This window comes from Bombus terrestris, chromosome 15 (assembly GCF_910591885.1).
Source record: "Bombus terrestris chromosome 15, iyBomTerr1.2, whole genome shotgun sequence".
NCBI lineage: Eukaryota > Metazoa > Arthropoda > Insecta > Hymenoptera > Apidae > Bombus > Bombus terrestris.
The window spans coordinates 9,356,894-9,370,526 of NC_063283.1; the positions used below are offsets into that span (position 1 = coordinate 9,356,894).

A 13,633-nucleotide genomic window follows, 5' to 3' on the forward strand; every position below is an offset into this window, starting at 1 on the left:
TAACAATCTTCACTTTGAAGACACACAATTACACACATATAAACATTAAACAAAAATAATGGAGAATATTAAATAAATAATATAGACAATATATGATATAAATTTATTGTAGGGAATGAAAATAGTTCATATTGAAAATATAATTAGCATTGATATTTAAATAATATCCTATTCATTACAAAATAATCTACTGATTTTTAGTACGAATAAAGTATTATACACAAATGACAGCTTTAATAAAATGTAGGAATCTTTTTAATTGGTGCATTTATGTATCTTTGAAATATTCCTTAGAAGCAACCACATCAGGCTTCATAGTCTTCTTTCCTGGTTTCCAGCCAGCAGGACATACTTCTCCATGTTTATCAGTATACTGGAATGCTTGAACTAAACGCAGAGTCTCATCAACAGATCTACAAATACATGAATTTGTTATGTAGAGCAGCATTAAAAACTATATGTTATACATAAAAACATTATTTTATCACATCAATTTTACCTGCCAACTGGTAAATCATTAATAGTAACTTGACGTAGCTTTTGTTTGTCATCTATGATAAAGAGACCACGGAATGGAACTCCGCTTTCTTCATCAAGCACGCCATAATCGCGTGCAATTTTAGTGCTTTTGTCAGCAAGAAGGGGAATGTTCATTTCACCAAGACCACCCTGTTTACGTGGTGTATTTACCCATGCCAAGTGACTGAAGTGAGAATCAGTAGATGCAGCAATGAGTTTACAACCAATTTTCTCAAATTCTTCAACACGATCAGAAAAGGCAATGATTTCAGTTGGACAAACAAATGTACTGTAAAACAAATGATCACGTATCAGTATATGACATGTTAAACTATACATATAATGCCAAATATAATATTTATAAAATGATATATTTACAAATCTAATGGATAGAAGAACAATACAACATATTTCCCTTTGTAGTCAGAAAGGGAAATTTCTTTAAATTCTCCCTTTACAACTGCAGTACCATGGAAAGCAGGAGCAGGTTTCTGAAGTGCTGGGACTGGCATGATTATGTTTTGAATTACTACAACAAAAAGATTTTTATCAATAAGATTGAAATTACTTGATGAAGCAAACTGTAGAGCTTTATTGAACTTGTAAAAAAAAATAAGTTTTTCTGTATAGTGGCTTGTTATAAACAAATTATATATATATATTTCTAATATATAATATATATATATATATATTAAAATATATAATATATATATAACAATTATTTCTTTATATGAAATATATGAAGATTGTAGATATTCATAAAATTGTAAATATTTGTATTTTAAACCTTTATGTATACAAATGACCTTTAACCTTTAAGTTTAAAATTTTATAACATTATCATAATCGAATTTATCTTACCTATAAAGGAAAGTAACGAATTTTTTCCGTTATATCTTTAACCTTCGGCTTATCGCTGTTACATAAATCCTAATTCTCTTTTTTGTTATCTAAATATTACGTATAAATTTGTTAAAAAATAAGAAAAAAATATACTTCGTAATATTTCGCATTTTTTATGAAATTAATATATAAATGATTTTAGAAAATAAAATATAAAAAATTATTACTAATTAATGTATTTGAAAATTAGCTGAGTAATAGTAGATGAATAACATGATTGATTATTAAAATCAATGAATCTTCTAGAAATGATGAAATAGACCGGTAAAGTCAAGCATTTCAAATTATACAAAATATATAAAAACAATAATTAAGGTGTTTTATAAAATGTTAAAAATTGGCACAATTATGTAAAATAGTCTATATTAGATATTTATATCCGAAAGAAAACTTTATTTCAATTATGCTGACTACCCAGGTTTAAAAGTAAAAGATTAAGTAGATTATTTTGCAAGTATAAAATTTTTCCCATACTTATGCAAGTACTACACAATCATCGACCTTCGAAACACATATTGTAGAACATATTTCATATAATACAATTAAGTATTATCTGTGAAACTAATGAATTGATTTTTAGTAATAACGTCGATATTCAGGCTTTCTACAATATCTTTTTTGTGTGGTTTTGGACCATCGAGAACCTTCCGAAGGAAGAAACAGAATATATAGCTCTTTGTAAAAAGAAGTCAAATACAAACGATTTCAATCTAAGTTTAATGGAATAATGAAATATAATTCTTATTTTAATGCTTATCTATAAATATTTGTAATATTTAACAATTATTAAATTTACGCTTACAAATATTGTTAAAATATTTATAAAAACAACTGAATAACGATTGAAAGTATTCCAAAATGAACAAAATATAAATACTATCTTAAAATAACAATTGCGTATAATTATAATTTTCCGCTTTGTGATAAAGTCTACTTACTTTATATTTTATATGTAAGGTCGAGTGAACTCTCTCGCTTGCAAAGAAGTATGTGAATAGTAATCGGTTCCAGTAGAATATACGTAGTAATATTTGCAACCGCAATCGAAGAAGACTATATGCGCCATCTGTAGTATGTACATACCGCCATCTAAGTTTTCATGCCGGTGCGGTTTATTCTTTAAAGAAATATAAGTTTTCTTTTTTAATAGATATTATTAAATATTATTTATATATAATACTCGCAAACAAAAAGAATACAAGCTCCAATTTCATTGTTAATTTCAACAAATGCACATTTCTTATTATTTAGAAATAAATATTAAAAGTGATTGGCGACTAATATTATTAACTGATTTCCTAATATAATAGTGAGCAATTTGTTCAATACTTGCGATTTTGTTTAAACTTGAATATATTAAGAAAGCAAGATATCATAAAAAAGAGTTACGTACAACAATTATGAATACTTTTAATTGTATTTTAGAACTAAACCTAATCTATCCTCAATCTAGAAAAAAATTCAAAAATTTTCATCATTTTTGCTTACTAGAGTTAAATCTAATGCTAAACCATTTCTCAATAACTCAAACTGGGTCGGATGAATAGTCGTATTAATTCGGCCGTTATGTGGCGGCTGGTCAGCATTCTACTGCTTTACCTAACTGAGATCCCATGAATTTATTCAGTTATTCTTTAAAGGGACTAAGCAGAGAAATGCTGTCCAACCGCCTCACGGTGACCGACTTAATACTAATATTAACCTAATCCAGTTTGAAAACTAAGGTCGAGCGTCGGTTATATATACAGACAAAAGTTGTTGAGTGTTGAGCTTTATGACATATTTCAAAATCGATGAAATGTATCGACATATTTCAAAATGAATCACAAAATAAAAATAGCGAAATTTTCTAGGATTTTTATTAGATTGGAATTAGGTTTAGATTTAGCTCTAAAGTAAGATTTAAAATACTTGTAATTGTTTAAGATACTTTTTTGTAATATTTTGCTCATTTAAATAGCCCTTTCTAATATATTAAAGTTTGAAAAAATCAGAGATACTACCCAAATCGCTCATTATTACACTATTTCTTTGTAACAAAAATATCTATAGATGTCTTTCAGTGAAAATTTAGTTTTCACTTCATAAATTAGTAACATATGTATATATAACAATAATAATAATAATTATTATTATTACTATATTATAATTATTAAGTATTATATTTATTAGAGTAATTGTTATTATATTATACTAATCTATATATGTAACATATACTTTTATATGTAACAATATATATAATGTGTATATATATAAATATTTGTACAAATAGATAAGTAAATTTGAGTTAATCTTCTTTTGTTGATTTCACAAATTAATTCATTGATTATTTTCTGAGAAGTACACCAAATCTTACATCTGGTTTAATTACGACAAAAATCTTTGTTTACTGTATAGTGAAAAGAAGCACGTGTGATTATTGTATACTTTAATTTATGAAATAAGTGATTAATTTTTTTTATTTTTTGACAATGGACACGTTTGAATTAACTATTTGGAAAGGTGATTGGGGTTTACCGTCAGTTGACACGGAATGTTTGCAGATTTTGGTATGTAATTTGTGTATAGGTTATAATATATTCTCATTGTCACAAAACGTTATGGAATATTTTAATTATTCTTACATCTTGTAAACAAGATGAATGGTAATTTCAGTATTTTAATAAATAATATGTATGCTACCTAATTTTTCATTATTTAAGTACTGCTTATAAATATGCATTGAGCGTCCGGTCCGCGTGCTTGTTAACACATTTATGATCATATTCCATAAAATACTTCACGCCGGCTGCTCATAACAAAAACCATAATGGTTTAATAAGATAATTTGAACTTACTTTAGTTTTTTAATAATTTGTTCTTTTTATCATTTATCAGTCATGGATTTCTATATGTTGATCGGTACTATATTTCTTGTATTTTTAGGTTTATGCCAAATTTAATAATATACCTTTGAAAATTAATGCAACTAGTAATCCATTTAATGGCAACTTACCTATACTAAAAACTAATGATGGTACATTTAATGAAACCAAGGATATAATAGAATATTTTAGAGGAAAGAATTATAATACAGAACAGAATTTAAGTCGAAAAGAATGTGCAAAAATTATGGCTTATGATACAATGTTGAAAGAAAAATTATTCCCAGCATTGCAATTCATTTGGTATGTATATTCTCTTATTACAAGGCAAGAATATGTGAAATAAAATACAATGGAATTGTATTAATTAAAAACGAAATATTATTACATTTAGGTGGATAGATGAGAAAAATGTGAATGAATTAATAAGACCATGGTATTGTAAAACACTGCCCTTTCCATTAAATTTTTACTATCCAGGAAAATTTGAACGACAAGCTCGAGCTATGCTTGAAACTTTGTATCCTGTAGAAGATAATATAAGCATCATAGAAAATAAGGTAGTTAAATAAATTAAGTACACTGATTTCACAAATGATAATACTAACATTTTACTCATAATATTAAAATTTAATAAATGAATTTAATATACTTATATATACATACAATATTTTAATATATTATTCTCTACTACTCCTAATATTTATAGTAATAAATATTAAGTTGTTGCATAAAATCAATTTCCAATAACTCAAACACAAATTATCGAAATTAATATATTTTTCTCAACTGTATATATCTTTGTTAATTACTTAAAGTACAGGATTTTTCATCTTATATATAATTCTGATATTATATATGTAATAGGTTTACTCTGAAGCACAGAAATGTTTGACACTGTTATCCACAAGTCTTGGGGATTCAGTATATTTTCTGGGTGAAGAACCTACTCTATTGGATGCTATTGTATATTCTTACTTAGCACCATTGCTCAAAGCTCCTTTACCAAATCCAGCATTACAAAACCATTTAAAAGCCTGCACAAACCTAATGTCGTATACATCCCGCATATCGGAAAGATATTTTTCGAACGAATGTTCCGAATATAAAACCAAAGAAAGTGCTCAAAGTATAAAAAAATATGCACAAAATGAATTTCCTAACAAGAGACGAAATCAGTTCTTTGCTGGATTTTTTGCTACTTTGGTGATGGCAACTTACGCATTTTCAACTGGAATATTAGAGGTAAATACTTTTGATGCAATACAGTGAATAACATAGATAGCAATAATTTCTTTACAAATTCAGTAGATATTTGTGTTTTAGCGGTAATGATTTGCATAATACAGTAAGTATGTATAGTTTCCGTATTGTCGTAGATCGTTAATGAATTATAATTTATAAACAATTTTTATTTATGACGAAATTTTACGCTACCTATTTTTTTTCGTATATGTTTCTTCAAACAAAGATTAGTGTTTACTTCTAAAACGTGATTGTAATACACTAATTATGTATAGCTAAGGGTTAGCTATAGGGGTGGCCATACATGTGGTATTCGTCATAATGACGGTCATTATTTCCTAAACATTACCGATAATCTGACAGAAAAATTTTCTTAAGAAAAATTACTTAACGTTGAATCGACACAATCAATAGATCGAATATAACAAATTCTAAAAAGCGCTTTTTCAATGAAAAAGTCAGACGCACTCACTTTTTTAAATAACACGATATAATTTTTTATAGCCAGTGTTGTAAATTTCATCTAGTGGACCACTTATTGATAAATAAAGATAAATGCATATACATATATAAAATAAGTAATATATCTACAGCATTTATTTTATTGAAAACGAAAGTATAAGAAAGTGCCGACCATAATACACAGTGACGACGAATATAATAAGCGCTAATAATAGTCAGAAGGTTAACTATAATTACAATAATTACTGCACCAATTTCACATGACTTTCAGATCTAACGCGTCAATAGTATATATGTTTATACAGTATGACTTACATTTACGAAACTATGAAAGTAATTCTTAGGAGCAATATGCGCTGAGAGAGTGGAATATACTTAGGTATATTTTAATAATATAGTGGTACATACGCATCCTGCACGGAACCAAAATGCACGTTTAGACTAGCGTATCTTCTTCATATGGTTGACTCATGGCATAATATGCAAGTACATATATCGCATTAGTTCGTATAAGATCATAGTCTATTTCGTAATTAAAATTATGAAATTCTAGGGTATAAAAGGAGCGGCATTTTGAAATTCCTAAAATTAATATAGAACATTGCGTTCGGATTCACGTACATTTTGAATCATTTCGCACTTTGTATCGTGTCAGTCATTATAATCTATGGGTTGCATTCCCTTTCAAACATACTGTCGAATCATCGTATTCGGATATTCAGTAAGTGTCTAAGAACACCCCGCGTCACTCATTACGTAAAATTGAGCAAGAATCATCGCTAAATCGAGGCTTTATAATTCTTGCAACTATATTTATAATTCTTGTAACTTAGATTATTTCAAGTTACATTGTAGTTTTGATTCTTTGTTAGAATATACTCGTATTGTTAAGCTTAATTTGTATCATTTCTTTCAAAACCCAGTCTGAAGTTATTAGGCGGTTAACCAATGGATATTTCGTATTGATACATCTTTGTTGCTCAAGGTAAGTAAGCATTTACTTTGCCGCTGTAATTATGTGCTCATTTTGGTCGATTTGTATTAATAATGCATGAATGTTATGAAAATACGTAAATTAATAGCGAACTAATTATCAAAAGCAATATTTACTATCTATAGAATTAAAAGATACATGTATATCGTATGAAACATTTTTTATGAAAAGTGTTTGATAGGTAACTTGAGGGAAGCTTCTATAAACTAAAATAAGACGAAAATATAAAATTGTATTTGGGGTTTTCGTTTCTTAATTACTGAAATTTAAAAATTAATTAAAATATTCTTGAGATTCAGTAAACTTCCACGAACAAATTATTAAATACAGCTTAAAAGACATTTATATATATATAAAAAACAAATTATAATGTATTAAAAAACATAATTATAATTATAAAACATAATTATAATGTATTATTAAAACATTTTCAAATAATACTCTATATTTTAATTATACTTACAAATTTTAAAAATTTGATACAAGATACAAGTACACTTTTCCTGTTTATAAGTAAGATAATACATACATATGTAAAGTTCTATAAATAAGTTACTTTCTATTTATTTGAACGATTATAATAAATTACTATTTTGGGATATGCAATATTTAGTAAAAATAAGTGTATTTTATTGTAAAAATGATTTTAGAAATGGAAGCTGGTAAGAATTCCTCTGAAACATATAAGGGAATAAAATATCAGAAGTTCTGTATTCATGGATTTGAGTTTAAGATAAGAAGAAGTTACACGTATGTAAAATAAGACCAAATTTTAATTAATCATGTAAATATTTTGATTCATTTTCATTATTTATACAACTGAATGCAATAGAAATCAGAGATATTCTGTCCAGCAGATTGTAATGTGTAATTTTAATTATTGACATTTATGTCATGTTAATGTTAGAAACATACAAAATATATGTTAAAGGTACCGGTAAAGAAGGATGAAATTGCAAACGTACCTGTTGAAGATGCTCTTACCTATGATGAATAAAATGAAGAAATTGGGAAAATAACTTCATTGGAAACAAGTTTTACTTAACATTAATATAATTTCCTATTTTTTTTTATACTACAATTTGTTTTTAATATTGTTATTAGTGGAATATGATTGTAACCATTATAAATAATCCCAAATTATATAAATAAATAATTAAAACCAAACTATGTACAAACAATGTTTCAATTGTTATTGTTTTTGTATCGCGATAAAATGCCTGAAGTAGCTTGTTGAATCTCCTCTAAGAAACTTGCAGAATTATGGATAGTAGTGCCACCTAAAATAATTTTTATCCCAGGATTTTGTTTATTTAAATTATGGACTGTTAAACTTTCTTCATATGTTGTTCCTCCGATCATAAAAACGATGATATCTTGTGGCCTGTAGAATAACAAATACACAATTACTAATATGCACAATAATGCGCGCGCACATACACGCACAAATTCCTAATTATAAATTTATTAATTAATTTTCTATTTTGAATTCCATAAAATATATCACACACGATTTACCTTTTTGACATCATTGTATTTCCAAGGTATGGAAATGTTTGCAAACTTAACTTTCCTTTTATTAAATCTTCAAGTGTTTCATTCAGTAATGGCGTATGTTGGGTATAAATATTATCTACCCCACTTAAACCTTTGAATAACTTTTTAGTAATCTTGGCTACTGCTTCTCGATCAAATAAGTTATTTTGCCTTGCATTAATTCCGCTATATTCTAATATGTTGTATATTAGCTGCAATATCATTTTGAAGTTATAATAAATTCAAAGCTTATACCAAACTCACGAATAAAAATCTCTTCATTTTCATATACCTTCAAAAATTTTTCTGAAACACCTCTGTTTTTCAATAAGTTCAATAAACCATTGATATCATTACTTGCATATTTCTCATAATGAAGCGCATAAAGCATGACCAATCTCACAGCATCGATTTCTCGTATTTGTTGATTATTAATCAGCTCCCTTATTTTTTGTAGCTTTGATAGTAAAGAAAAAACGTATAATTATTTATTGTTGAATAACTCTTACAAAAACATAATAATTTGCAAGCACAATTAATAACTTGTTAAATTTACTACACCTGCATAGAATGATCATTTTGACAACTAAGTTCCTGTTCTAATTCCGATACTTGCAGTAAATGATGTTTTTCCACAAGAGAAGATAGTTCGCCAACTACTGTCACATGCTTTGATACCGTACCAGATAACTTTTTAAATAACGGATAAGTTTCTACGAAATTTTTCATATCGGCTATACTTTCTACTTTCTGATGTTTTTTAGCTTTCTTTTGAAATTCATCCATCAATTCTTTTATTGTTTGCCCAATTTCGCCAAAGTTAAGATATAAGTTCTATTCAAAAATATTTCTGTTTTAAATATAAATTATACTAATAATAATTAGAAAATTATTATTATACATATAGCGGAATCCCATATAACGCGAAATGTACCTTTCGTTGAACGTATATAAGGAATCCTATTATATGTATCTATATACACATATATAAAATCATCAATAAAACGATAATAGACATAGTCTTACACTTGCATAAAATTCATCATGTTCTGCACTAAGAACAACTTCTTTTAATTCCTTCGAGATACCCTTCACATGTGATAAATTAACACGATTGTTGTTAATAGTTAATAATTCATGAACCATTGCTTGATAAGTCCACTGATTTAATAAGGGTGTAACAGGATCATCTCTTCGATCAACTATTAGTAAAATCGGACTAGAGTCCTGTCTAAATTCGAACGAATTCGATTCTTTACTTAATACTTCGCGTATTTTTTCTGATAATCTCTTTGCCATCTCAGAACTATTTTGATAACGTATATAAGGACATCTTTTAATTGATAATAAGACTGAAATTAAGCCTAGGACGGTTCTGTGTAGATGTACTGGATTCCATAACAAGCCTTAGAAAAACAAATTATTTTTATTTTATTTTTTTACATTTTTCGCTCTCTATTTTGCTTTCATCATTACATTACACCAATTTGGTGTAATACTTATTATCAATAACTTTATAATAGATTTCTTAATCATTTTTTCACGTAACGATTCTCAATTAATTAATTAGTTATAAAAAATTCGGTACCTTGCGAGCATGTATTAATCCCAAGTGAAAACAAATGCGGACTGATAGCTAAATAATCTGCATAATATTCATGAACTTCTCTTACTACTTCTTGTTCATCACTTTCAGCTAGAAGTTTGATATCAGCCTTTGCGATAATATTACTGAAATCTAAATGACAATATAGTGATTATAGCCTAATAGTTGATTGATATAATTATTATTATCATTTTACAATTTCAAAATAATTGGGAATTATGGAAATAATAACAATCTCCTCTCTTTTCACTTATCTATATTTAGTTACAGGTCATCTAAAGTAATATGATAAACAGATTAGCACTTTGTACAGAAATAAGCTCGGAACACAAAACGCTATCGTCAAACAATACGAGAAATACATGCATAGAACAGTAGATATTAAAAAATTTGCTATCTAAAAATCAAAAAGTACTATAATAAATCAAGAACAAATCAGTTTTGCATTATGTTAATTTTAACAAGTACTATATAAATACTGTGGTACATAGTTTTACTTCCTGTTCTAATACATATGCTTTGATGTGTATATATTCTACTGATAAGTTTGGTATATTTTAGCCTGATACATTTTAGAATACTGGAATACTGAATTTAAGGATACAAAATTTTTTGTAATTACTTACAAATATAGTATGTGCCATATTTGGGGCACCTTAATTCGTTGCAGAGGTATTCAATATTTTCTTTGGTTGGTCTTATGAAAACTATACATTTCAAATGCTTTAATCCTTCGTTACGAACATTTGTGTCAATCCTTTCGAATAAATAAACTTCTTTAAGAAATATTTCCGATTGACTATATAGTAAACTCACGATACTTGTCTGGAAATATACAAATTATAAACTTTCTTTTAAATTTATACATGTATTTGTTTTTACGTATCTCGGTTATCTTGGGTATCATCAATTACTTAATTACTAATAAATCATTGTAAGATTGCTTTAATCAAATTGTTAAGATTTTTTGGATTAGAATGATACCACAATATTTAAATTATTCTCTATTTGTTATAGACATTTTGCTATATTTCACATGTTTTTTCTATATCTTGTTCTCATCCTCTGCTTCTTTATTGCAGGACGAGTCGAAATCAGATAATAGCGGCTAATTCAGGAAAACTCGCCTGTCCGACTATTTAGTAAAGCTCGGTTCCGAATTGTAACTATTTAAGCGACCAATGTATTTTATTATATTGTATTTGTAATAAAGACATGAAACAATTATCAAGTGAAAATATCTCAAACCAAATTATTTGCTAGTCATTGAAATTGAGGAAAGTAAGTCAAATTTATCAATATTCAAACAAAGATTTTAATCTTTAAAAAATTGGAGCTTCCATTGTTAATTTAAATTTTACGTATTTACATGTAATAGTAAAGTTACAAGTAAAGTTACAGAGGAAACTATATGATTAGATAAATGTTGAAGATCTCCTACTAATTACAGAATGTAGATTGCACTGTAAATAAAAATTACACAGTTCAAACATATATTTTGGCTAATGTATACTTCAAATCACAAGAATATGAATAAATATTATATCATATTATATATTATTACTATTAATATCATATAGTATATTAAAGATCAAAATCCAGTTTAAATTCTACATCAAATGTTCTGTCTTTAACATATTTTTTATATGGTGGACTGAGAATCATAGTGGCTCAGGTCAGTCTACTCCTGCTTCTCATAAAATGTTGTTTTATTATGCACTTTAAGTTAGATTTTGTTTAAGCTGTTGGTTGTTTATTACAGCATCTATTCATTGTAGTATATATAGAAATATGTGAATCTTCTAACATTTAAGGGAATTCCACTCCAAGCAGTTATCATTTGATACAAATAACATATAGATAATAGAATTAATCAATTTATTTAACTATATTTTCTATGTATGTTAATGTCACAATTAATGTCATAAATAAACTTTTTCTAACAAGCACCATGAATAATCTAACATTTAAAAGAAGGGGTAAGTTGCGATCGTTCCAGCATTTGTTGTAATACCATAATTTTATTAATAAAAACTATTTATTGCTATGTTTTTTAATTGTAATATTGTTTGCCACATATTCCACTTTGATTTAATATACACAATGAATTATATTTTATATAAAATTAAAAAGAATATTTCTCCTTATTACTGTTATTATACATTTATCAATATTATTCATAAACTGCAGATGTTCAACAAATTTAAATTAAATAAAAATATATAAAACCAACGTATCTACAAATATATGCATATAGATATCAACCATTATCAAAGAAGTTATAGACAAAAAAAGAGAAAATGCATGATGTTTTACTCAAATAGTAAAATAGGTAAATCATAACAATATTTAACATAACAGCAGTTTTATAATTAACTAACATTATCTTAATAAAAATTTAAAGTAATGATCAAAATCTTGTAATCTAATCGCTATAAATTTCATTTCTTAGAAGTATGTTAATGAAAATGTTCATATAGTTCAATGTTATCATAGAAGCTCAAGATTTGTTTATATGTACATAAAATTTATTTATAGAAGTCTTAAATTATTTATACAAAGAAAAAATTCCACGAAGAAGGAGAATATATCAATCAAATTAATATTAATAGAAATCAAAATACTATAATATTCAATAAGCATAACAAAAAGAGAAAGAGAATCCAATACAATTGTAGTAACTTTAACAATTTACATTTTTCATTTTTTATAAACAATAATACAATGTATTTTATTATTTGCATACATAAGATGAATGAATATATTATAAATGTTCATAATTTAAGTTGTTCCACGTAATTATATTTCAGTTTGTAATTTTTAAATATTATTTATTATAGAATATCTTGGATTTACCGTTTGTTTATCCATCAAAAGAACTTTCATGCCAGGTCCACTTTCTTCTGTCATACGAGTAATATAAAATTTTAATGCAGTAATTAAATTCATTTTATCTTAATTTTGTTTAACTGTCTGTAACTAACAATTACATTTTGTAAATTTAATAATAATTATATTAATCTGTATATATTACAAACTATGAAAAGCATACACTTCTCAAATGTAAACACCACCTACTACCACTGGTCCAAAAATTTACTTTGAGAAGACCAAGATAAGACATATGTAGTAGAATTACGGAACTGAAACTGGAACTAAAATTAGGAATGGAAGGAACATAGGGAATATGTACAATAACTAGGGAATAAATGTTGAACCAGTTTTCTTCTCTATAATTTTCAGAAACATTTGTGTATTACTAAATATTTTAATATCTAAGAAACTGAATTTCTTGTTTGTTAATATATTATATATGTAAGAAATATTAAAATCTTTATACAATTATTCGGTTCATTTTTATTCTAATTATCATAACTTAAACGTATTAATTGATATTTCACGCATAATATACAAGAAAAATATAAATTATATCTTTTTAACCATCTCTTGGTATTGTTTTGTCTATGGTATAAGAAATCTCAAATTTCAAAATATAAGTTACGA

At 26.4% G+C, this 13,633-nt stretch overlaps 3 protein-coding genes across 16 annotated transcripts; 1 reads left to right on the top strand and 2 right to left on the bottom strand.

Annotated features, from left to right (window-relative positions):
- Positions 1-82: 82 nt before the first annotated feature.
- On the bottom strand, positions 83-2,515 carry LOC105666558 (peroxiredoxin 1). Of its 2 annotated transcripts, none has more exons than XM_012317073.3 (4): positions 2,361-2,515; positions 898-1,048; positions 500-808; positions 83-413 (listed from the first exon to the last, which is right to left on the bottom strand). In XM_012317073.3, exons 2-4 carry the CDS (start codon positions 1,029-1,031, stop codon positions 269-271), a joined length of 588 nt encoding a protein of 195 aa, XP_012172463.1. In that variant the 5' UTR covers positions 1,032-1,048; positions 2,361-2,515; the 3' UTR covers positions 83-268. The 2 variants fall into 2 exon arrangements, with proteins under 2 accessions (XP_012172463.1, XP_048268890.1); XM_048412933.1 differs by lacking the exon at positions 2,361-2,515 and adding an exon at positions 1,381-1,475.
- Positions 2,516-3,675: 1,160 nt separating this feature from the next.
- On the top strand, positions 3,676-11,356 carry LOC100650542 (metaxin-1). Of its 12 annotated transcripts, XR_002308489.2 has the most exons (7): positions 3,676-3,971; positions 4,348-4,589; positions 4,681-4,846; positions 5,154-5,531; positions 5,598-6,714; positions 6,917-6,978; positions 7,919-8,154. XR_002308489.2 is itself a non-coding variant. In XM_048412929.1 (6 exons), the coding sequence occupies exons 1-5, from the start codon at positions 3,894-3,896 to the stop codon at positions 5,610-5,612; spliced, it is 879 nt and encodes a 292-aa protein (XP_048268886.1). In that variant the 5' UTR covers positions 3,676-3,893; the 3' UTR covers positions 5,613-5,634; positions 6,265-6,890. The 12 variants fall into 12 exon arrangements, 8 of the variants coding, with proteins under 8 accessions (XP_048268886.1, XP_012172454.1, XP_012172453.1 ...); XR_007226638.1 differs by lacking the exons at positions 5,598-6,714; positions 6,917-6,978; positions 7,919-8,154 and adding exons at positions 7,638-7,737; positions 11,212-11,356; XR_002308486.2 differs by lacking the exons at positions 5,598-6,714; positions 6,917-6,978 and adding an exon at positions 7,638-7,737.
- LOC100650419 (vacuolar protein sorting-associated protein 45) lies at positions 8,023-13,284 on the bottom strand. 2 transcript variants are annotated; one of them, XM_012317072.3, is made up of 9 exons: positions 13,182-13,284; positions 12,986-13,108; positions 10,756-10,954; positions 10,112-10,261; positions 9,550-9,929; positions 9,085-9,357; positions 8,816-8,980; positions 8,506-8,735; positions 8,023-8,371 (listed from the first exon to the last, which is right to left on the bottom strand). In XM_012317072.3, exons 2-9 carry the CDS (start codon positions 13,076-13,078, stop codon positions 8,173-8,175), a joined length of 1,689 nt encoding a protein of 562 aa, XP_012172462.1. In that variant the 5' UTR covers positions 13,079-13,108; positions 13,182-13,284; the 3' UTR covers positions 8,023-8,172. The 2 variants fall into 2 exon arrangements, with proteins under 2 accessions (XP_012172462.1, XP_012172461.1); XM_012317071.3 differs by having other exon boundaries at positions 12,986-13,260.
- Between the last annotated feature and the right edge of the window lie 349 nt (positions 13,285-13,633).

What these genes read in the sequence shown, in the direction of transcription:
- LOC100650419 (XM_012317072.3), bottom strand. Translation starts at nt 13,078, where the DNA reads ATGAATTTAATTACTGCATTAAAATTTTATATTACTCGTATGACAGAA. An exon ending in ATGATGAATTTTATGCAAGT is followed by an intron (nt 9,358 to 9,549) that starts GTAAGACTATGT and finishes ATTTTTGAATAG; the next exon opens with AACTTATATCTTAACTTTGG. An exon ending in AATACAATGATGTCAAAAAG is followed by an intron (nt 8,372 to 8,505) that starts GTAAATCGTGTG and finishes GTTATTCTACAG; the next exon opens with GCCACAAGATATCATCGTTT.
- LOC100650542 (XM_012317063.3), top strand. Translation starts at nt 3,894, where the DNA reads ATGGACACGTTTGAATTAACTATTTGGAAAGGTGATTGGGGTTTACCG. An exon ending in CGGAATGTTTGCAGATTTTG is followed by an intron (nt 3,972 to 4,347) that starts GTATGTAATTTG and finishes TTGTATTTTTAG; the next exon opens with GTTTATGCCAAATTTAATAA. An exon ending in TTTCAACTGGAATATTAGAG is followed by an intron (nt 5,532 to 7,918) that starts GTAAATACTTTT and finishes TATATGTTAAAG; the next exon opens with GTACCGGTAAAGAAGGATGA.
- LOC105666558 (XM_012317073.3), bottom strand. Translation starts at nt 1,031, where the DNA reads ATGCCAGTCCCAGCACTTCAGAAACCTGCTCCTGCTTTCCATGGTACT. An exon ending in TTCTTCTATCCATTAGATTT is followed by an intron (nt 809 to 897) that starts GTAAATATATCA and finishes TTTGTTTTACAG; the next exon opens with TACATTTGTTTGTCCAACTG. An exon ending in AATGATTTACCAGTTGGCAG is followed by an intron (nt 414 to 499) that starts GTAAAATTGATG and finishes ATGTATTTGTAG; the next exon opens with ATCTGTTGATGAGACTCTGC.